At 44.3% G+C, this 24,426-nt stretch overlaps 1 protein-coding gene across 3 annotated transcripts in view; it reads right to left on the bottom strand.

Annotated features, from left to right (window-relative positions):
- Positions 1-24,426, bottom strand: part of MGAT4D (MGAT4 family member D) — a 242,861-nt gene that overhangs the window by 85,570 nt on the left and 132,865 nt on the right. For all 3 annotated transcript variants that reach the window (XM_088454717.1, XM_088454716.1, XM_088454718.1), the window contains exons 5-8: positions 22,211-22,257; positions 21,410-21,523; positions 20,366-20,441; positions 1,914-2,028 (exon numbers count right to left, since the gene is read on the bottom strand). In XM_088454717.1, the coding sequence (XP_088310843.1) occupies positions 1,914-2,028; positions 20,366-20,441; positions 21,410-21,523; positions 22,211-22,257 (352 nt within the window). The remainder of the gene's footprint in view (positions 1-1,913; positions 2,029-20,365; positions 20,442-21,409; positions 21,524-22,210; positions 22,258-24,426) is intronic.

Below are 24,426 nucleotides of genomic sequence, written 5' to 3' on the forward strand. Positions count from 1 at the left end.
AGACTTGGTCCTCAAGAGGTTATGCTAAAGCTGCAATAAATTAAAAAATTATTTAAAGCCATTCTTCTCTAGTCTGCTTTCCGACTGTACAGCTCCCCTCTAGCCTACTTTCCGACCAACTGTACTATTAATCCCTCTAGTCTGTTTTTAGACTACTATTCCCTTCTAGTCTGCTTAGAACATATTCCATTCTAGTCTGCATTCCAACAGTACTTTTCCCTTTAGCCAGCTTTCCAACCATATTATCTCCAACCAAACTGCATCCCTGCATCCTGACAGTGTTATTCAACTCAAGCCTGTTTTCTGATGGTACTATTTCTCTTCAGTTGCCCTATATTCCTCCTTTCGGTTCGTCTTGTTCCTCTACAGCAGTGGTATTCATCATGCGGCACTCCAGCTGCTGTGGAACTACACATCCCAACATGCTCTGCCACAGTTTTGCTACTAGGACATGCTAAAATGGTGGCAGGTATGCTGGAGTGTGTTGTTCTCCAACAGCTAGAGGTCCATATGTTGAATACCCCTGCCCTACAGTCTGCAGTTAACTGTTCACCAATATTTGAACTCACAGATTCTCTACAATCTCTTTTTTACCATGCCTTTCCCCTCTAGTGTACTCTATGATGATTCCATTTTCCTTAAGTTTGCTTTGGGACTTTTCCATTCCCTTCCAGTCTACTCCTAAATCCCCCATTTCTGTCCACTTTGCTATCCAACTGTGAGATTCTGCAGGGGTTTGAGGAATTTCTGTGCATCGGTATCTGCTCATTGGAGTCTTGTGTCCTTTCTTATCGGCGTCAAGTTTATTCTGTGACCATCCTATTACCCAATAGTCTCCGTTCCTTAACCATGCAATTTCATTAACTTCGACTGCTTTCTTACTACCCAATTCTTCTCCAATATGATCTCTGAATTTCCAATCACCCTCAACTATGCTATTTGGTCCTTGACTGCTCTTTGCTCCTCCACTCTGCTTTATAACCTTCTGTTGAGCTGCATACACACGGTACGATCTGTACCACCAATGACTTGAAAGATATCTTTCAGTGAAGTCATCCTGCCACATCTCTGAACAGGCAAAGTTGACTATACCGTGCAAGTGGGCCTTCATGTACGGACGATCATAGATAACGTTATGGTTCATGCGGGAACGCACATCGTTGATCGTTCACTGCATAAAAATTAATGCTATAAACGATATACCGTTGAACGATATAGTTCATATCGTTCATAGATATCGTACCGTGTGTACGCACCATTACCCTGAACTGGTTCTTAACTTTTTCCCGGTGTTGTACAGTATTATGCAACCATTAATGCTGCCAAATGTTTCTTTGTTCCATATAATTATGATCCCTTAACTTGTAATTGTTCTCAATTGTCCCATAAATCAAAAGTAGATAAAGGCTGAGTCTCCCATATCCAAATATTGCAAAATCCGAAATATTCAGAAATACTGAATTTTTTAGCATGACTGAAATAATGACACCTTTGCTTTTTGATGTTTCAAGTACACAAACTTTGTTTAAGGCACAAAATTATTAAAAATATTGTATAAAATTACATTGAGGCTATAAGGTGTATATGAAACATAAATTAATTTCATGTATATATACAAACTTTGTTTGATTCACAAAATTATTAAAAATATTGTATAAAATTACCTGCTGGCTGTGTGTATAAGGTCTATATGAAACATAAATGCATTCTGTGTTTAGATTTGGGTCCCATTCCCAAGATATTTTATTATATTATGCAAATATTCCAAAATATGGAAAAATCCGATATCCAAAATACCTCTGGACCCAAGCATTTTGGGACTCAACCTGTACATGTACATATTTTGCACTGCCTGGCTCATTATCCTTTGGTGCCAAATAGAAGTCTTCTAAATAAAAACAGCAAAAACTTACCAATAAATCCTAGCTGTGAGAACTCAAGTATCAGCCAGTCATCAGTGACCTGCTGGGTAGCAAAATCCTTCAAGGGTTGGAAGAACTGTGGCTTGGCAACAATATCGTCTTCCAACTGTAGGTGTGAGAAATCAGCTGGTCAGTAACACATTATGTAACAGGAAGCAATTTACCATGCAGCACACACAGCCACTGTTTGCACTGAATCACTTAAATATTATTGTATAAAAATCAAAAGAACAAATTATTCTGGTCAGATCTTGTTTAAGATACTGTATAACAAATAAATCTCTTTATTTATATAATAAAAAGACTTTATTATAGTACCAAATGAATCTCAATAAAATAAAACTGAAGTCAAAGGTAGCCCAGAGAAATGTAATGGGCTACAGAATACTCCTACAGTTATTTTCTTTCATAAACCTAAACATACAGAACCAGTGCCTTAAATCTGGCTACCCTTTCTTCCCTTGCATTACTGCTGTCCTCCCAACATATCACTAGCTTACATGGTTGACTGAAAGCTTAAACTTTTGACATGAACCAACCAGGTATCTGTAATCATTCACCCAAACAGCTAAATTCGTTCATGAACTAATTATACATTGTGCTGTTTCATCTGGGTTGATTCGCGCATATCTGACACACCTAGATAATATTTTGATCCCAAAGTATTTCAGACTGTTTCTTCACAACATGCATATGCTTTATTTCTTCAATATAAATGATTTCTCCGGAAGTTTGTAGAGCTAAATGGACCACACTTATTAAGTACACTGGAAGCACCCTCTCTTGTTTTTACATAGGTGTATATAGACCAGTGGGGGCAACACATGGCCCCGCAAACCTTTACCTGAATCTCCCCTCAATCCTGCTTTTTGACTTCTTGATCCTTTTCCTTGTTCTATGTCTGTCTGCCTTAGTTCTTATTCTGTACTTTACACCCCAATAAGAATGGTTCCTTTAATATCAGTGGTGTCATTAATCAGGGCCGAAACTAGGATTTCTGTCACCCGGCGCAAGACTGTCATTTGGCTCCCCCTTGTCAGGGCTCAGCCGGGGATCGGCTCCCGCTTACCGCGCCGACGGCTTCCCCTGTCATCCTGGGTGGTCGGGCAGCTTGCGTGACGGCGGGGGAGAAGCTGAGTATTCTCCCCGCATGCAGTGGCTTCCTGGTGGGCTGGTGTCTGGCATCGCAAGTCCAGACATGGGCGCCTCCATGACAGTCGGCCCATGTGACTGTATCCTCCTTCCTGATAGGTCTGTGATCAGCTGATGCTGTGCACCTGTCTAAGGGTTCCCCTGGATATATAACTGTTCCACAGGTTACAGGAAGTTGCCTGAACAACGGTTGTCTCCTAGCGTGCCTTAGTGAGTTTCCGGTCCAGGTTCCTATTTTCCTTACAGCAGCAGTGTTACCATCTCTACCTGTGTGCCTTTACGTCTCTGGTGAATATCCGTGCAGCAGTGTTACCATCTCTACCTGTGTGCCTTAAACGTCTCTGGTGAATATCCGTGCAGCAGTGTTACCATCTCTACCTGTGTGCCTTTACGTCTCTGGTGAATATCCGTGCAGCAGTGTTACCATCTCTACCTGTGTGCCTTTACGTCTGGTGAATATCCTTGCAGCAGTGTTACCATCTCTACCTGTGTGCCTTAAACGTCTCTGGTGAATATCCGTGCAGCAGTGTTACCATCTCTACCTGTGTGCCTTAACGTCTCTGGTGAATTCTCAAGCAACCGTGAGTCGCTCTCCACTTGAAATCCTTATTGATATTTGGTCCTCGTGTCAAGGTGTTTTACTGTACGGTTAGGGTATTGCTTTGTGCCTAAGCAGGCATAACCTCTCTGGGCCACGGGTGTTGTGTCTCTATCCCTGCAGGGCTTGGGTACCTGGTCAAAGGACCGCGACCTGCTCACGGGGTGCAGCTAAGCCCAAATCCCAATTGGGGGGGTCACTGGCGAACACCATCCTGTGGGTTAGACTCCACACCTTTGCCCAGGTCTCGCCAACACTCAAGACCTGTGGATGAGGAGAACATATATCCAGGCCCCTCGTCTCCGCTTCCTCCCCCAACTTAGGCCCTCCACGTCCTCTGCTCCAGTCTCAGACGTGACAGTTTGTTCAGGCCCAATGGAGGCTGCAGGATCCCAAGGTACTGGATCACTACAAGAGTTGACCTCTCAGATGGACAACCAAGAGGCGCAACAACAACAAGTGGCTCAGTATTTACAAGAACTCTCGAGGCAACTGGTTTCTATTCAAACCACGTTGGCTTCTATTCTCCCGGCTCCTCCGGCTGCAGCCCCTGTACCCTCTCCATCAGTCCCTTCACTGGTGGTTCCTACCCCCATACCCCGACTCCAGTTAGCCACTCCGGAAAGGTTTGACGGTGATCCCAGGTGGTGCAGCGGATTCATCAACCAATGTGAAATACATTTTGAATGTCTTCCCCAGAACTTTCCCACGGCTCGGGCAAAAGTGGCATATGTGATATCACTGTTAACAGGAGCAGCGTTAGACTGGGTCTCCCCTTTATGGGAACGGGCCGACCCCATCGTATCTACCTACGAGGAATTAGTTTCAGCATTTAAGAGAATTTTTGATGAGCCAGGCCGTTCTGCATCTGCATCTTCTGACCTTCTCCGAGTGCGTCAGGGCACACGATCCGTGGGGCAGTATGTAGTCCAGTTTCAGACCCTGGCGTCGGAATTAAAATGGAACTAAAAGCAATCTCTGAGTGGCCCCTGCCTACTTCTTTAAAAGGTACTCAGCGCTTCTTAGGATTCGCAAACTATTATAGGAGGTATATTCCACACTTTTCTACGCTGGTAGCACCCATTACCTCCCTCACAAGGAAAGGAGCCAATCCTTCTAAATGGTCTATCCCAGCAGTACAAGCCTTTCAAAACCTAAAAAGGTGCCTTTTCTAGAGCTCCAATCCTCTGCCAGCCTCAAATAGACATTCATTGTGTAGGTGGACGCATCCTCTGTTGGAGTAGGGGCGGTATTATCTCAGTCTGCTGAAGATGGGAAGATGCATCCCTGTGGATTTTTCTCCCGTAAATTTTCTCCTGCAGAAAGGAATTATATTATAGGCGACCAAGAACTTCTAGCTATGCATTTAGCCTTGGAGGAATGGCGGTATCTTCTTGAAGGGGCTAAATTTCCTGTCACGATTATTACAGACCATAAGAATCTGATCTATCTGCAAACTGCACACCGGTTGAATGTCAGGCAGGCTCGATGTTCACTTTTTTTTTCTAGGTTTAATTTAAAACTTCAGTTTCGTCCTGGTGTGTTGAACAAGAAAGCCGATGCATTATCTCGCTCCTTTATGACTAACTTGGAGGAGGAGGAGTGTTCTCAAGTTCGTTCCATTTTGGACCCAATTGTATTTGCTCCTACTCAAGTAGAGTCTCTGCCACCTGGGAAAATTTTTGTACCTCCTAATTTACGCAAAAAACTACTGGTTTGGGCTCATGCATCCTTGTTCGCAGGTCACACTGGAATCACCAAAACCTACCAGTTCTTACTTCGATCTTACTGGTGGCCGACCATGAAGAAAGATGTCACGGAGTTTGTCCGGTCCTGTATCAAATGCGCCCAACATAAAACTCCGCGTAGACAGATGGTTGGTCCTCTTCGTCCATTGTCTATCCCAGCTGCTCCATGGACCCACATCTCAAAGGATTTTATTTCTGAATTACCTCGGTGCAAGGGGCATAACACGGTATGGGTGGTCGTGGATCGCTTTTCTAAAATGGCACACTTTATCCCGCTCGTTGGCCTTCCTTCTGCTCCTCAATTAGCAAAAATTTTTATTCGAGACATCTTCAGATTACACGGTCTCCCCAAGGAAATAGTCTCTGATCGAGGTGTTCAATTTACAGCCAAATTCTGGAGAGCCCTATGTAACACTTGTGGAATCAAACTGAACTTTTCCTCAGCCTACCACCCACAGTCGAATGGTCAAACGGAAAGGGTCAATCAAGAGCTGGAGACGTTCATTAGGCTCTTTGTGTCATCCTCCCAGGATGATTGGGTGGACCTCCTACCATGGGCAGAGTTTTCTCATAATTTAAAATTCCATTCTTCCTTTGGTAGACACCCACGAGTTCCAGATTTCCAGAAGCTTCCATCTATAGATGTTCCGGCTGTGAACCAAGAGATCCAATCCTTTTCAGTTTTATGGAATAAAATTCATCTATCCCTAAAGCAATCTTCAAGGAATTACAAGAAATTTGCGGACAGAAGACGTTTGGCTGTTCCACTGTTGAGAGTTGGGGACAGGGTTTGGTTATCCTCCAAGAATATTCGCTTAAGAGTCCTGTCCATGAAACTCGCCCCACGTTTTGTTGGGCCATATCGTATCCTTAAGATAATCAGTCCAGTAACTTATAAATTGGAACTTCCTCCTCAAATGAAGATTTCAAATATTTTTCACGTTTCTCTCTTACGACCTCTGGTGCTCAATCGTTTTCAGAGTTGTTCTCCTAAATTGCCTCAAGTTAAGACATTACAAGGCACTGAATTTGAGGTAGAGAAGATCCTGGATTCCCGGCACAGATTCAACACCCTTCAATATCTCATTGATTGGAAGGGCTACGGCCCCGAGGAAAGGGCCTGGATCAGAGCCTCTGATGTGCACGCTCCGCGACTAATCCAGAGTTTTCATAGGAGATTTCCATATAAGCCTGATGGGATTTCAGTGCCCACCCTTAAAGGAGGGGGTACTGTCAGGGCTCAGCCGGGGATCGGCTCCTGCTTACCGCGCCGCCGGCTTCCCCTGTCATCCTGGGTGGTCGGGCAGCTTGCGCGACGGCGGGGGAGAAGCTGAGTATTCTCCCCGCATGCAGTGGCTTCCTGGTGGGCTGGTGTCTGGCATCGCAAGTCCGGACATGGGCGCCGCCATGACAGTCGGCCCATGTGACTGTATCCTCCTTCCTGATAGGTCTGTGATCAGCTGATGCTGTGCACCTGTCTAAGGGTTCCCCTGGGTATATAACTGTTCCACAGGTTACAGGAAGTTGTCTGAACAACGGTTGTCTCCTAGCGTGCCTTAGTGAGTTCCCGGTCCAGGTTCCTATTTTCCTTACAGCAGCAGTGTTACCATCTCTACCTGTGTGCCTTTACGTCTCTGGTGAATATCCGTGCAGCAGTGTTACCATCTCTACCTGTGTGCCTTAAACGTCTCTGGTGAATATCCGTGCAGCAGTGTTACCATCTCTACCTGTGTGCCTTTACGTCTCTGGTGAATATCCGTGCAGCAGTGTTACCATCTCTACCTGTGTGCCTTTACGTCTCTGGTGAATATCCGTGCAGCAGTGTTACCATCTCTACCTGTGTGCCTTAAACGTCTCTGGTGAATATCCGTGCAGCAGTGTTACCATCTCTACCTGTGTGCCTTTACGTCTCTGTCGAATATCCATGCAGCAGTGTTACCATCTCTATCTGTGTGCCTTAACGTCTCTGGTGAATTCTCAAGTAACCGTGAGTCGCTCTCCACTTGAAATCCTTATTGATATTTGGTCCTCGTGTCAAGGTGTTTTACTGTACGGTTAGGGTATTGCTTTGTGCCTAAGCAGGCATAACCTCTCTGGGCCACGGGTGTTGTGTCTCTATCCCTGCAGGGCTTGGGTACCTGGTCAAAGGACCGCGACCTGCTCACGGGATGCAGCTAAGCCCAAATCCCAATTGGGGGGGTCACTGGCGAACACCATCCTGTGGGTTAGACTCCGCACCTTTGCCCAGGTCTCGCCAACACTCAAGACCTGTGGATGAGGAGAACATATATCCAGGCCCCTCGTCTCCACTTCCTCCCCCAACTTAGGCCCTCCACGTCCTCTACTCCAGTCTCAGACGTGACACCCCTCCCCCACCCACAATTAAAAAAAACAACATAGAGCACAAAAAGGATGTGTGGTTTTGTGACACAGTAATGCCCCTTACAACACATTACGCCACAGTAATGCCCTTTACAACACATTATGCCACAGTACTGCCCCTTGCAACACATTATGCCACATTACTGCCCTTTACAACACATTATGCCACAGTAATGCCCTTTACAACACATTAGGCCACAGTACTGCCCCTTAAGGGTACACATTATGTCACAGTAATGACCCTTACACATTATGCCACAGTAATGCCCCCCAGTGACAGCAGCCCCCCCAGAACTGACTGATGAAACACTATTATAATTGGACTTTCACATTAAAATGGGATCTCCCAGTAAGCCAGCTCCTTCCTTTTACTTGCCGGGGCTGCGTGGTGAGTGAGCTCAGGTGGCACGGGACAGGACAGAGATGCCACATGCCAGGGAACGGTCAGCGCCACTCATTCTAATGTGGCACTGCTGATTGGCTGCCGGTCTGCAAGCTCTGATTGGCTTGCAACCGGTGTCACATTAGACTGATGGCTGCGCTGTGTCTCTCAAGGCCATGCTGCAGGCGGCTGCCTGCAGGTCCCGGCGTGTGGCCCAAACCCACACGTGCAACTACCTGGGGCCGCCCCACCTTGGCAGCCTCTCCTTGTCCCCCCTCAAGTCCAGCACCCGAGGCACGTGCCCCCTTAGCCCCCCCTAGTTGCGGCCCTGCATTAATACAGCTTGGCACTGGTGTAGTGGATCTTCAGTGTGTATATATCTTGCCTATATGTAGGGGATCCGGCAGCCGACATATCGGGTGGTCCCCACACATGGTGCGATCGGGTGGCCAACCACCTGATATGCCAGCACCCCCCTCCTCCCCTGCATAGTGCTGCATGGGATCATACATCGCATCCTCAGACCAACTGAACCTGCCATAAGATCTGGAGGTGTACTGTACGACCCCACGGGTGCACACACTGTCCTATATCAAGCCCATACATGGTACGATATAGCAGCAAAATCGTACCAATCCGTCAGATCGGCTGCTATATCGCATCGTGTATGGGCACCTTAAGTCCTCTTTTTATTATTACTTTTACAAGCCTTGTTGTTAAGTGGAACAGTCTTGCATCCTTCTGCACAACAAGGAATGACCTTAAGAATAAGCGTAGCAACAGCAGTGGAGAAATCCAGTCAAAAGAGGGAAGGAAGGAAGAGAAAAAGCAAACTCCGTTTTTTTTCCTGTCATTGGTTCTCTACGTTATTGGTCTGAATATTTGTCCCCATCCTACCCTCCCTTTTTCTGTATCTCTTCCCTTATCACCACAAGGGCATATGAGATATGCAAAGAAAAATATTGATGAGCGAGATAGAGACACAGAGAAAAAGAGAAAGAAGAGAGAGATAGCAATGCCACCATATAAGTCAGTGGTTCCAAAACTCGGTCACAAAGGCACCCTAAAGGTCCAGGTTTTAAGGATAGCCATGTTTGAGCACATATGAATAAATCAAATTGACTGAGGTACTAATTAAGAAAAATAGAAAACCACAAACCACAAACGGATGTATCTAGTAAATGGATTTGAAAACTTTAATGTCAAGCCTTTCCTTGATCAATAAATAAAATAATATTATTGTTATTAATAATAATGAATAATAACTACCGTAATTATCCTGTTGCCAGAGATACACAAAGCATAGACAAACAGGTTCATAAGTCTACAAACAGGTTCATAAGTCTTGTCGAAGTTGGATTATTGGCTGAGACAAGATCAGTTTAAAATTGAATCGCAGCGACACCATCTTGCGATTGGCCGCAAGACGCCATTTTGCGAAATGGCCGCCTAAGCGCCATCAAGACCATCGCGACCATCAGACTTGCGACGAGACCCTTGTGGCCGCAAGCCCCAGAGAGCTTTCGGCTGAAAGAGCGACAGATTGCCCGTCGCTATCCGGGTCTCGCGCATGCGCATGACTGAGCCGGCTCCGTTGTGCGCATGCGCTCTGGGCCACCATCGACCCGGTTGTGAGCGCTCAGCACTTGCGACTGGGTCTGAATCAGGCCCACTATTCACTATGCTGTTGGCTTATAGAATAACCTAGAACTAAATACTGGGGACTGATACAATAGATTTTGTAATTAAGTATCAAATTATTTCTTGGTTACATAATCCTTATTTACAAAGTAAAGCTGGGTACACACTACACGATAGATGCAATGGAATGATACATTGCGCTGTTCTTACACACACTGCACAGTGTGTTCTTCCATAGAAAAAACTGAAACTGATCAGAATAAACTGAAGAAAATCAGTAATCCTGGTGCTTATAGGAGATTTTATATATATATATATATATATATATATATATATATATATATATATATAGACAGATATACAGATATATATATTATATATATAAAATGGAAGGTGAAAGGAAATTTATTTGAATATTATCGGTTGGTTAAATAGTAAAATACTTTAGCAATGCTGCTGGACTCAGTGTCAGTTGCAAATCTGACAAAATAAGGAAAACAAAACCAGGAAAGAGACCGCGCTATTGTTGCTAAATAATAAAAATTAAATAAAGTAAATATGCTTGAATCGACCAATAAAGAATCCACCTCTGAATAAATATTTAAACATTTATTCACAAAGACATCACTTGACACATAAAAATATATGACAATTGATAACAATGTATCCGCACCTGCTACTCATAACAAATACAGAATTCAATCAGTATATTTACTGCATAAAGTAATCTAATAAATATTGCACTTGTATATATTGCACTTAGTCACCGCTGAAGGAGAAGGGGCTGGAAAATCTGTAGATTGCCCAGCTAAAATGTCCACTTCTGTAGGATGAAGTATGTATTTAGCACCATATACGCCCAGCACTTCAGTGAGCTTAATAGCAGGACCGGCTGAAGATGGTACCTGCAGTGCACCGGTTCACCTCTCTCCTTATGAGAGCCCCTTCCAGAGCCCCTTACTTCAAGCAGTAATAGTAGAGCTGTATCAGGATAATACCTGTAGTGCGCCGGTTCTGCTCTGTTTCAAAAAGAGTTCTGTCCGACCATAAATATGGGAGAGCCCTCCAGCTTTTAGTACCAGTGTGGCAGTAATAGAAGTCAATATAGTAGATATGGCGGATACCGTCGTTATGATGATACCTGTAGTGCGCCTTTCTCCTCTTTCCCAGGGGTCTGAGCAGATCTGTCTGCTGCTTGTGAAGTTCCAGTAACAGCGGGACTTGCTTTTTGAGTATAGCTGGAGCTGCCGCTGACTCTGTTATCCCGACTGGAAACTCTTTACTACTGGTAGTTTGTCCCCTCTGTGCCGAATAGTTGAATATGGCTGGTGTTAGTAAAAGCGTTTGATGGAGGGGATTTAGCCGGCAATTAGCCGTGAGAAATAAGCGATAAGTTAGTGTAGCAGGAGCTGAATATAGATATCCTTATCTGTGTGTTGTTACATGTTGCATTTAGGAAAAGGGTGTAGTTCATCGCATCATCCCATCTGATGTGCAACACAGCAGATGGGACAATGCAATAAAAGACCCGTGGGCACACATGATCGAGCATACACACTATGTGATCTGCACGATAAATCGTTCTATCCGGGTCAGGACAATATATCATGCAAGGGACCGCATATTGTGTACCCAGCTTAACTCTTAAGGTGCATACACGCGGGACGATCTGTACCACCAACGACATGAAAGATATCTTTCAGTGAGTCATCCTGCCACATCTCTGAACATGCAAAGTTGACGATATCGTCTAGATTTGCCTGCATGCACGGACGATCATAGATATCGTTATCGTTCATGCGGGAACGCGCATCGTTGGTCTTCACTGCATAAAAAATTAACGATATGAACGATATATCGTTAAACGATATCGTTATCATTCATATCGTAACGATATATCTGTCCGTGTGTACGCACCTTTATGGACATGAAAGATATCCTTGAAAGATCTCTTTCAAAGAGATCTTTGAAAGATATCTTTCAAAGATATTTTTCAGTGAGTCATCCTGCCACATCTCTGAACATGCAAAGTTGACGATATCGTCTAGATTTGCCTGCATGCATGGACGATCATAGATATCGTTATCGTTCATGCGGGAACGCGCATCGTTGGTCTTCACTGCATAAAAAATTAACGATATGAACGATATATCGTTAAACGATATCGTTATCATTCATATCGTAACGATATATCTGTCCGTGTGTACGCACCTTTATGGACATGAAAGATATCCTTGAAAGATCTCTTTCAAAGAGATCTTTGAAAGATATCTTTCAAAGATATTTTTCAGTGAGTCATCCTGCCACATCTCTGAACATGCAAAGTTGACGATATCGGCCAGATTGGCCTGCATGTACGGACGATCATAGATATCGTTATCGTTCATGCGGGAACGCACATCGTTGGTCGATCACTGAATAAAAATGAACGATATGAACGATATATCGTTAAACGATATCGTTATCGTTCATATTGTAACTCTATATCTGTCCGTGTGTACGCACCTTTAGGTGCAATGTAACAATTTATTCTAGGCAATATAATATGTAGTGTTCCAGGAAAAAATGCATTAACACCATGAAAATCTGTACTATGAACACAGGGCCTGATTCAGAGGAGCTCGCTCTGAATCAGGTGATGTGGGTCAGGTGATGGTCGCGATGGTCAAGACCATCACGACCATTGGACTTGAGACAAGTCCCTTGCAGTAGGGTCTCATTGCCGCAAGCCCCAGTGGACTTCCTGCTGTAATAGAGCAGGAAGTCCACCTACTGACATCACGAGTGATGTCAGTAGGGCCGCCCACAAATGGCAGGCGTTCCCGCAGGAACGCCTCCGTTTGCCCAGCCACCCCTCCGCCCCGCCTTCCAAACGGGGCAAGCTGTCGATCAACATCGTCAGCCGCCCCTTTTGGATGCGAGCGCCGGAGCGAGTGCTTTTTACGCTCGCTCCAGGGCTCGCGCGTGCGCACTGCCTAACAATCGACCCATTTGCGAGCGCATAGCGCTTTTGCGAGCGGGTCTGAATCAGGCTCACAGTAAGTAGGAAGAACACTATACAGCTAGACGTATATAGCTTTTGAATATATATTAGGTGGGCAAGGGATGGGTACGAGATGCCAGCGTTTGGGACCCCGGCGTTCAAAATTCTGATGCCAGCATACCCATAGGGTTAGGATACGGACACCTGTTGGTCTCCATACCCTAACCCTCCCTTCTTAGTACCTAAATCTAACCTCCCCCTCCCTGCACCTTAAACCTAACCTCCCAGTCCCCACACTCTAAACCTATCCCTGCCCCTAGTGCCTAACCCTAACCCCCAACCCTAACCTCCCCCTAACCCTGCTACTTACCTTCGGGATTCCGGCGGTCAGCATGTCAGCGCCGGGATTCTGCCAGGTGTCGGGATTCCAGCACCGGCATTCTGACCGCCAGAATTGCATCTGCCGGAATATTGAATGTATCCCGGTGGGCAAGTGGCTCTCCTGTTACACACATAAACAGAGAGGTTATTACAGCCATCTGATAGCACAGCACTGTGGATATGTGATGTTTATTATATGCTGTATTTAAATAAGCATCAGGCTGTATTTGAATGGACAACTAATGCAGACAAACACCACAGTGTTTCTCATATATAATAGGGAAGCAACATCAGTGTGTTAGTGAATCACAAATGTACAAAATATTTTTTAGTAACATGTACACTGCTTTTAGGCAGATAAATGCCTGTCAATACATTTAACAGCAGCGCTTATTAACTATACATGCACAATTGAAACAGATAAGCTGCTCTTTAGGCAGATATGTAAATGCCGATATATAAGCAGCAACATTTGTCCTTTTCCTACCAGATTCTGCAAACTGCCTGATCAAATCTAATTAGAATATGGACAAGTTTTTGTTCTGGTTAGTTTTGGCCAACATATTACAAAATTATTTTTGGTTGAACTAACCACACATAATAAAACTTGTGCGGACACCAAAATTCAAAGTTTGATTTGCAAAATATATCAGTGGAGTCACTTGTTTGGGTGCGGACCGCACTGGATGATACAATCCGAGGGACTATACCAAAATAGCAGATGTGTGTGAATGGTGTCACCGAGCAGAGCCGCAGTGGTGATGGATGATGCATGCATGCGCGCATCATCCACACTGTTCTGGGAGAGGCTGGGGTCTTCCCAGCAGCTAACGGAGCACTAGGCTAGCCCCCAGCGTGATGGGGACGTGACATGCAATCATGCTCCCAAACGGCACAAATCAGAGGACATGGCCTAAGACCACGTAGCCGCAAGGGGTTGGGAGGTTCCGCACTGGATGTCACCACCCACTGTGATTCCTCTGATACTATCTCTGTACATTTTCTTTTAGCATTATTTTAGAAATGAAAGACTGTAACCTGAATAGTGTGTCTGCAAGATACAGGCTGCTAAAACATCCTAGGAGACTGTCCCAGGTACTTTCCATGACCAATTTAATTAATTTAAATATTGTTGCCAAATACAATTGGGGCCATTTATAAGTGTGCAATAAGAGAGGCGATGCAAAAGCATGTTTACAGTTCTTTAGCACATTTTATGCAAATGAAAGTTTATGTAAATGAAGGTTTAGTGATTAACCACTTCTCAGCTATACATGCAGCAGGTGTCCAGATCCTAGACCTGTGCAGGTGTTTACATATGGCAGCATATGACAGTAGCCTCCTGTAAGTGCTGAACGCGAATGTTGCAGGGAAAAAGCAGAAGTGGATTTAAGGGAAGAGACGTCCTGAGACATGAATGGGACACCCTATGCAATAGTATCAAGGGAATGATCCCATCCGTCTCTGCTACAATCTGCTGCTGCCTGTCTCATCTTCCTCTCTAAGGCCCTCATTCAGAGCCACTCGCTAGCGGCAGTACGCTCGTTCCGAGCGATGTTCGCACATCTGCGCATGCGTACGGTTTTTAGTACGCATGCGCGAACCAGTCAGTGCGGCCAAAAATCGTTGGTACGCAATATAGCGAGGGCCTGCTATTTTGAGTGACAGAATGAGGCGTATGTGGGTGGTAACAGGGGAAGGTGCTTGAAAACGGGGAGTGGAGATCCGATCGCAGGCGTGCTTAAAGGTCAAAACGGGCGTTTTAAGGGAGTGCATAATTAATACAGCAGCGTCATTGACCACGTCACTTGTTTTTTTTTAACTCAGAACTGCTCGCAAAATAGCGGTTGAAAACACCAACCACAAGAATAGCGAGCAGTTCATACGCTGTACGATGTACTCGATTAATCTAATAAATAGCGGACATGACGTATGGTGCGTGCGGCCAGGGGGCATTTTTATCAAAAAAACGAGCGTATGTTTTGCTCGCTCGTTCAGACTTAGAGGTGGGAACAGACTGCAATTTGCGAACGGATCATTTGAATAGCCACCCCTTGTTTTTGAACGAACGACCACAAATAGCGAACGGCTCTGAATCAGGCCCTAAATGCACTACAAAAAAGTGCAGAATTGGGGTTTTGGGATGCAGACTTTAAAAAAGTACCCTGCAGCCCTTGGAATGTCTCCTAAAAGTTATCTGTGTCAAAAAAAGTAGCATAGGACACCCCTAAAAAAGTGGTTTTGGAGGCGTTTGGGGACAACTTAAAAACAAGCGAAATAGCCTCAGGGGGGGTCTCCAAGTATGCAGCAGGTGTTTTCTAGACTGTGGTTGGTTGTGGCAGGTGGATTTTTGAAGCATTTTTAAAGTTCACTTTAGGGACTTCAAAATATACTTGCACCCATTTTCATGTACCCAAAACTTGATGGGACTAGTTGTTTTCCCCCCAAAATTTTGCTAAATGCTATTCTTAACCACCTTTACAAAGATGCATAAAAGCCCCTGCCGACACCACTTAAAAACCCCAAATACCTTTAGCATGCCAATTCGGGGGTACCCATGTCAGACCATCTTTTGGGGGGCGACAGGCTGATTTCCCTAAAAGTGACAGGACTTTTCGATACTTACCTTTTTTGCCGGGTCCCGTTTTCGCCGATTCCAAATTGAATATGGGGATATGTGGCCACGTGCCCGATACTTTATCCCCAGGAAAAACGGCGATGACGGCGAAAAGTCTGACCTCGGACTTTTTGCCGCTAATTGAATACGGCCCTAACTTACAAAGCCCTCACCCATTCCTCTCCTATTTACATTGCTGACCTCATCTCCCTTCACACTCCCGCCCGTCCACTTTGCTCCACCCATGAATGCCGCCTGTACTCCCAACTGATTGCTTCCTCCAACTCTTGCCTCCAAGATTTTGCCTGTGCTGCTCTTCACCTCTGGAACTCTCTCCCTCTTCCTATCAGACTCTCCACCTCAGTACAAAATTTCAAATGGGCTCTCAAGACCAACTACTTAATCAAAGCCTTCCAGCTCTCATCCTAACTCACTGCCCCATGCTCCTTGCTCACTGTCTCTCCACTGTGTGTCACCCCTGTCTGTCTGCCCCCTCCTTTAGACTGTAAGCTCTCATGAGCAGGGCCCTCTTCTCTCATATGCTTTTCCTTCCCTTGCTTCTACCACCATATCATCCCCACTGCCTACATTGGTACACAACCTCTGGGTTCTGCCACCCTGCTGCCTATTTGAGTTTTATGTCTGCCGATGCAGCAAAATTCTGTATTGTATGTCACTTTCATTCCTGTCTTTTATTCATACTTTTTATGTAGTTTGTAGGGTGCTACAGACCCCTTGTGGCACCACATAAATAAAGGATAATAATTAATAAAAGAAATAGTATGTGTGTGTCTATTTATTTATATGTTCTACATTTATTGTGCATTAAAGACAAATAGATTTATTCCAATATGCTACTCTATCAAAGCCTTCCAGTCACAAATTGGTTAAGAAGTCTTTTACACATGGTAGAAATACCAGGATCAAACTACAACAACTCCTGTTGCACGGTTTGTCTTTAGCTTGTGTAGTCTCATTCAGTGATAAAGCTGCTTCTCCCCGTTTCATTTAAGTATCAATAGCCTTTCCTTATCTCCAAGACAGATTGAGTCTAAATGCACATCTCGCTCCTGCCCAGGGTGGATCGAATGGCTTGCTTTTATGCTCATCTTTCAGCTCCGGCATTATTCATCTGCTTGGCTGGAGTCCTGAGAGACGCCCAAAGTCTCCTGGGGACCTGGTGGACTGTGTGAGCCAAAAGTGTCCAAACTGACACAGCAGTCTCTTAATCCTTTCAGACCTGTACTTATCGCGCCAGGCAAGGCAGACAGGGGAAAGCGATGCTACTGACTTTGTTTTGTTCACTTATTAATATCTGAAACATGAAAAATAACAGAAAAGGCTGCTGGAATCCCATACAAATATGCTTCACTTACCAGTGTGTTAGGTGTCAGCAGATCACTAGGCTGAACAGATATAATACAGTGCAGCAGATTTACTGAAAGAAGCTCATTGAAAGCACATAATATATTGCTTCATCTCTATCAATATTTAATATTCTGGCATTGAGTAAATAAATGTATCAATCATTTGTCTTGTAGCATGTAGTATTAAATGCAGATGCCGTCTATCTTCTAGCAAATTGCATTTATCCAGTCCCTTCTTATCCCGGAAGCGTGCTCATTACAGATCAAATACTGTTTAAAAATGAGAATTCTATTCAGAAACTATTATAGTTTAATGGAAAAGGAAATCCCAGGGAAACATAATAGTCCCCAACCTATTTCTGTCACACCTGCAGACATTTATTTGATGTAATTTACTTTTTGTGAGATGCTCTGTAAAATATTGTGATAAGTCCAACTGAAACCATGAAAGAAATCGGAAAGATCACAAAAATATAGGATGTTTCTTTTACTTTTCAATTAGTATGTGACTCGTATATTAACCTCATTAAACTGTGGGACACAAATGCAACCCAATGCAGTTTAGCTTTCAGTGACCTACGGTATCACAGTAAGTATTCAATTTTATGTGAGAGAAACTCAACTTTGACTAGTAATACCAAAGAAGTTCACAATACAGGCCTTCCAGAGCACACAAGCTTATTAATAGCTGCAGTATCTGATAGTCATCCCTTTCATCATTTGTACTCAGCGGTGACATTTACCTGGGGGCTTCAGCCCCCCAGTAATATCCGCCACCCGCAGGGACTGCCTAGCAGTGGCAGTGACCTCCCATGGGAAGCACACCCTACTAATAACAGCCTAGGAAGATGTCTTTTCTCCCCTTGGGACTCCCAATCCAGACTGCGATAACAGAGTGCCATGGGAAGCCACTCCCTAGCTATTGTGGCAGTCCTTATCCGCTTCTAGGGACAGCAGCTGATGTAGAAGTCGGCCAGTTTGCTCATTTGTGTGCATGCATGGGATTACAGACCCCCGGCCAGACAGGAGCCGCCGCTGGTTGTACTATATATTATTGTTAAATGAGTAACACTGCACAACAATGAAAATGTTTCCGATGTGAAAATAGTTACTTCTAATTGATTTCAGCATGCAAAGAATGAATATGACATTTAAAACTCTCAGTTAGCTCTGATTTCCGAGGTATAGCCCATTTATGACGATGTAGGGGTATTCCTAGTGAAGTGGGCAGAATGGAGAGAATCTTACCAGCAATCTGTGTTCTGTGCAGAGGGGCGGGGCCTAATGACCCAATTAAATGAATCAGTTATTTGTCCCCTCCCCTATTCAAATGTATGCGATTCACGGGATTACCCACACAAGATAACTGTGGTGCACTGAATGACAAGCATAGTGAGCGATTCCACCAAGACATTTCAGCAATGGAACAAAGATATCAGGGTAGGTGAATCACTACTGTTGGACAGTGACAAGAGATGCCCCAGAAGAGGAGTACAAGCGACAAGCAAAGAGAAAGCACCTCCATGAATAGGCCACTATATTATATAATACTTTCCTATGCTGTATGTTTGTTTTGTTTTGTGTTCTTATTTGTGATTGATTGAATTAAAACAACTGGGGTGGGATTTAGTAATACTTACCGCCGGACATCACCATTGTGTAGATTGCATATGCACTAACATATGCGATCTGTACAGCAAAGGACAGCTTTTCCGATAAGAGCTGTCCTTTGCGATCTTCTCCTGCACAGTGGACTTCCGGGTTTATGACCCGGGAGTCCATCTGCATAGTGACGGGATGGCCGCGGGGCATGCTGGGAGTGATCCGATTGGATCCCTCATACCAGCGCGATGCGGTAGAAGCCAATAGGCTTCTATAGGGTAACGCCAGCAATAGCTGGCTTTACCCTCCACATCGCAGCCCGGCGGCCAGGAGATTGCTGCATACGGAAAATGCGGTAAACAGGGATTTTACCGCATTTTCCGTTTGGTGCATCCCGCCCCTGTTATTTATTTTCTATGAAGAAAATATCAGATTATTTTAAAATAGCTTTTCACTATGACTATATTAGTGCTGACCTTACTCAGGAATTGCTAACCTCGTTTGCAACGGTGTTCAAACGCACTGGCACGCCTGAGTTTCGCCGACCACCCTCCCATCACCTCCCACAAACAGCACTTCTTGTCAATCGCATTCCGGATATTGTTAAATTTGTCAGCATCGCATCCCCCATAGAAACCTATGGGGGATGCGGCTGCCAGCGGTAATGGAGGGATCACAGCAATTATTAGAGATACCTGCTGCAGTCCCTCCTTCATACATCCGGGGGATACTTAGTATTTTAGGTAAACCCCTGACTATACCTCAAATACACTTTGATAAATGGGCCCCACAGTGTCCTAGCTGGTAGTAAAGTGATAGTGCTACTGCAGTCCATGTCGCCAGTGGGAGCCTCTGTCTCAGAAAGAGTTTTTGTTAATAGAGAACCAAAATAATTTCTTATTGATGCAATAAATTATAATTTACTTATTGTAAATATGACCGTACCCACTGGGATCACTGAATAATGAACATTGTATAATCAACAAAAACTCCTTACACAGCAATTATGAAACAGTAAGAAACAGATCGGAAGTAGAAGTGATCAGTCTATTTATTATGCTGGACATAGTAGATGTCATGGACATTCCCAATGTCATCCTTACTAAGGCTGAGTAAAGAAAATCTCCAGCTCACCAGGGGCCAATAAATCATAATTTTTTAAAATCTTTTTTATTTTTTAAGTTAATCTAATAAACCTTGTAAGGTAAGAAATGAGAGGCACGTCAATATTTGTACATGCAAGAGTGACTGTATACAAATATAGGCAGGTCCTTCCCTTTCAGGAGCAGACCATATTTTACTCATTAGCTGTAGCATGGAGAACAAAGAGTACTGTAATTCGAAGCTACAGTGAGGTCTCTCTCTCTCTACTCCGTGACTAGGTATGCTCTTATGGTAGATGAATGAGTCATGAGGTGTGTGCTTTGAAATAAATAAATAGCTTGGGGGAAAAAATCAAAGCATGATCAATCTCCATAAATAGGTGTAGGAGAAATGCAGATAATAGCCTACAAGGAGATTTTTCTATAGTTTAGTTTTTAGTTGCATTTAGCTTCTACACATACTGTATATAAAGAAAATCAAATATACCTGTAAGTAATATGTACCCTTTGGCTGTGCATATAGCATAAGAAAGCTGTAGTCTAAATTTTGCTTTGTTCTCCATCTAAGGAAGAAGAGAAATATTAGTTCAACAATGGGTATGACACACAGCAGTTTCAATTTCCTGCTTTACTAGTTGGCTCTCAAATTGCACATTAATGAAATGCAAACACAGACTGACTGCAGGTAAGTTTAGAGAGGGGAGTTCCCTCTTTAGTGCTCCATTAAAATACCTTGCCACCATAGTACCATAAAATATTATCCCTTAAGAGAAAACATGTTAAGCTTCTCTGTGTGCAAGTATATACAATAGGTCATTTATAAAGAATAAATTTGCATCTTTGCTTACATAAGCATATGTTGCAGAGCAGGACAGAAATTAGGTTTCAGGCTTTGGAGCAAGATTAGTGAAAGGAGATAAAAGGTGGGGAGGGGAGTGTGTGTGCAAGAGAGTAAATTCTCAGAACTGGTCCTTGTACCCACAAATTTTCACTTTGTCTATATCAAGTGGTGCAAAGCCGTTTGCAGAGCTCGAGTCTTTGTAATATACAGAGTTCGAGTCTTGTCCTATACAGAGTTCTAGTCTTGTCCTATACAGAGTTCGAGTCTTATCCTATAAAGAGTTTGAGTCTTGTCCTATATAGAGTTCGAGTCTTATCCTATACTGTTAAGATAGCACATTGTGCAATTCTATACTATCCTTCAGAGGAAAGATGCATGGGAAATGGAGATACATAGGTGACATATCAAGGCATTTTGGGTCGCTTCATAAGTGACCTACAAGACATGAATCTAGTAAAAGAGCTAGGACTTACTTTATAACACTACATATCACTCAGGCTATCTAACATTAGTGTAAAACTGTAAATAATAAATACCTATATTTTGCAGCACATGGAAAGCCACAGGTTAGCCAAAAAACAGCTGCAGGTACAATAAAACTTTGGCAACTTATATCACACAAAGTTCTAAATGTAAAATGGTTGTGTTCAAATATACATTTAAATTAGATACGATTTGGATGATTTGTACCTTACTCGCTCTTTGGAATCTCCAAAGGTCTCTTTAATACTGGCGAAATCCGGATAATATAATGGTGATGGAGAAATGATCTCTAGGACACCAGACTGTATTTCATGAGGAAAACTGGAAGGAGCAAATAAAAATGTCTATTATTCCATGATGAAGAAAATCACTTTATGACTAATATTTCACAGGAAGGTGCTAAAGAGGCTCTTTGAATGTTAGAATTGTGCCCATGTTTGTGTTACCAATTCACTTTAATGTGTTAGCAAGGAAGCAATTGAGCACATATATACGCTGACGCTATTTTAGCGGGAAAACTGCTTGTACTATAGTGAACAAATTTAGCAAGACTGTCAAATATAGCTGCCTCCCCTAGTATCTGCTCAAGAATCCCCACATAAAGATGCTTTAATTTCACAGATTTATTGCAGAATATAATCTGTATAATCAAAACCCGTGTCTACCGTATCTTGCCTTTTGAGTACAAGCCAGGATTACTACTATAAGTACTCCATAGCACGGGACCAAGTTGGCAGATCGTAGCATTGCCCTTTGGCCTCCGAGCCACCTTCCAGGACAGGTGAGAGGTTACTGGGCTGTACAATACAGCTGATAACACTGTGCAGTGAAGCCAAAATACAAACACACACAGTATAAACGATATATTATATACTATAATAAACACATACAGTATAAACAATATATTATATACTATAATAAACACACACGAAGAAAATAAGGTGGGCAGTTCACTTTTCATAGCTCTTCTCTTGGCTAGAGTAATCCAAACAGTAAAATAACACTTACCTTTCTTTTATTGTGTTAGCAATGTCATTCACATACTGGGCATTTAGCTGTAATTGAAGAAGAAAAGCATATGACTGAATGACCCTTTTGTAATAGGTTTCATATGGGAAAATATGATGCAGGTGCGATCGCTGGGCAGGTGATACCAAGAGGAGTAGTGGGGGGAGGGGGCGTGGGGGCTTAAAACATTTAAGCAATTGCAGCCAATTCCTCATTAGTACACATTTCATTATTTTCAAAACAAGGCCCAGTTTACCTGCACAATTTCCAAATAAATAACCAATGACATGTATGATCCTTTAATATATTTGAGTTGGCCACTCAAGTGGTCTAGAGCAGGCATGTCAAACATGCGGCCCGAAAAAACATTTTATGAGGCCAGACAGTGTGGGCCCACATATATGTAATGGTATTGGTATGAATGACCGCCGGACCTATGTCCGATGGTTCAAATCCGGACAGCGGAAGACCGACAGCCCTGAAAATCCCAAAGGTAAGTATTTTAACTATTGCTAACCCTCTTCCCCCTTACCCTCCTTTAGGAGTGCCTAACCTCCCCCTCTAGTGCCTAACCCCACCTGTAAGTGCCTAAACCTAACCCCCCTTCCCTGCACCCTAAACCTAAGACTCCCGGGGTGGTGCCTAACCCTAACCTCCCCCCAGGGGTGCCTAACGCAAACCCCCCCTTCCGCTACTCTAACTCTTCCGGGGGGTGCCTAACCCTAAGTCCCTCTGGGAGCCCTGAGACCTAACCCTCCCACCCCAGCGACTGTCTGCGCCTGGATTACCTTCGTTCGGGCACCTGTCATTAGTACCCTGCTGGGATTAGACAGTCGGGTAGGCAGCGGTCGGCCCAAACCCCTGCCACTATTGGAGCTCAGCTCTGATCGGGCAGTGTTTACTTTGTTTAAAGCTGGAAACGCTGGTCTCTGAAGCGATCAGAAGCCTCTGATCGCTTCAGAGACCAGCATTCCAAGTGATGCAGCGCACGGGTGACGTCATGAGCGATGAGAGGAGCCTGTGCCTTGCCGCTCTGGATCTAATTAGATCCAGTCAGCGACATCTACGCGGGATGGTGGGAGTGAAGACGGCGTGGACTTAAGCGGTGCCCAGCTGCCATCGTGAAGAAAGGTAAGTACTGCACAGGTGAGTGGTGCCTGTTCTATACTGGGAGGGGGCACAGCACAAGGGGCGTTACTGGGGGCACAACATAAGGGGCTTTGCATAAGGGGCATTACTGGGGGCTCTGCATAAGGGGCATTACTGGGGGCTCTGCATAAGGGGCATTACTGGGGGCTCTGCATAAGGGGCACTACTAAGGACATTACTGGGGGCTCTGCATAAGGGGGCATTACTGGGGGCTCTGCATAAGGGGCACTATTTAGGACATTACTGGGGGCTCTGCATAAGGGGCATTACTGGGGGCTCTGCATAAGGGGCATTACTGGGGGCTCTGCATAAGGGGCACTACTAAGGACATTACTGGGGGCTCTGCATAAGGGGCATTACTGGGGGCTCTGCATAAGGGGCACTATTTAGGACATTACTGGGGGCTCTGCATAAGGGGCATTACTGGGGGCTCTGCATAAGGGGCATTACTGGGGGCACTGCCAGGGGCTGGCTGGCAACTTTCAGCCTAGGGGGCAAACACAAGCAAGTGGCCCCGGGTTTTCTACTAGTACATTGTGAAACACTCCCGAGCTTGGCCCCGTTAGGTTAATGCCATGTCCAGATAGTGTTACCCTATAGTAGCCTATGGGCTACAATTTATCAAATTCTTCTGGAGAGGGGTGCTCCGGATCCCTCTCCGTTGGCCCCTGGTGATATATATGCAGGCCGACTGCCGCGCATGCACAGACCAAAACCAGAAAGCTTCCAGCTCTTCACCAGGGCAGGCGCTTATCAGAGGATTTTAGTAAATTTGAATGAAAACATTAATTTACACATTGAGCCTTTGGAGTAAAATATTTATCGCATCCGCATTAAAAATGGTATTGTGATAAATATGCCCCTTAGTAACAGAAATTTGTGCTTGCCTGCCATCCTTAGGTTCAATTTTGTGGTGTTGAATGTGAACCGTCCATCCATACCAAATCTGATCGCACCCATGCGGTAAGGTGGCAGAGGCAATCATGCTGGTAGGGAGCATAGGCACAGATGAGGAGGGGGCACAGGTACAGATGAGAAAACGGGGACAGTGGGAGAGACTGCAAGGG

This window comes from Taudactylus pleione, unplaced genomic scaffold (assembly GCF_031769625.1).
Source record: "Taudactylus pleione unplaced genomic scaffold, aTauple2 ptg000628l, whole genome shotgun sequence".
NCBI classification, from domain to species: domain Eukaryota; kingdom Metazoa; phylum Chordata; class Amphibia; order Anura; family Myobatrachidae; genus Taudactylus; species Taudactylus pleione.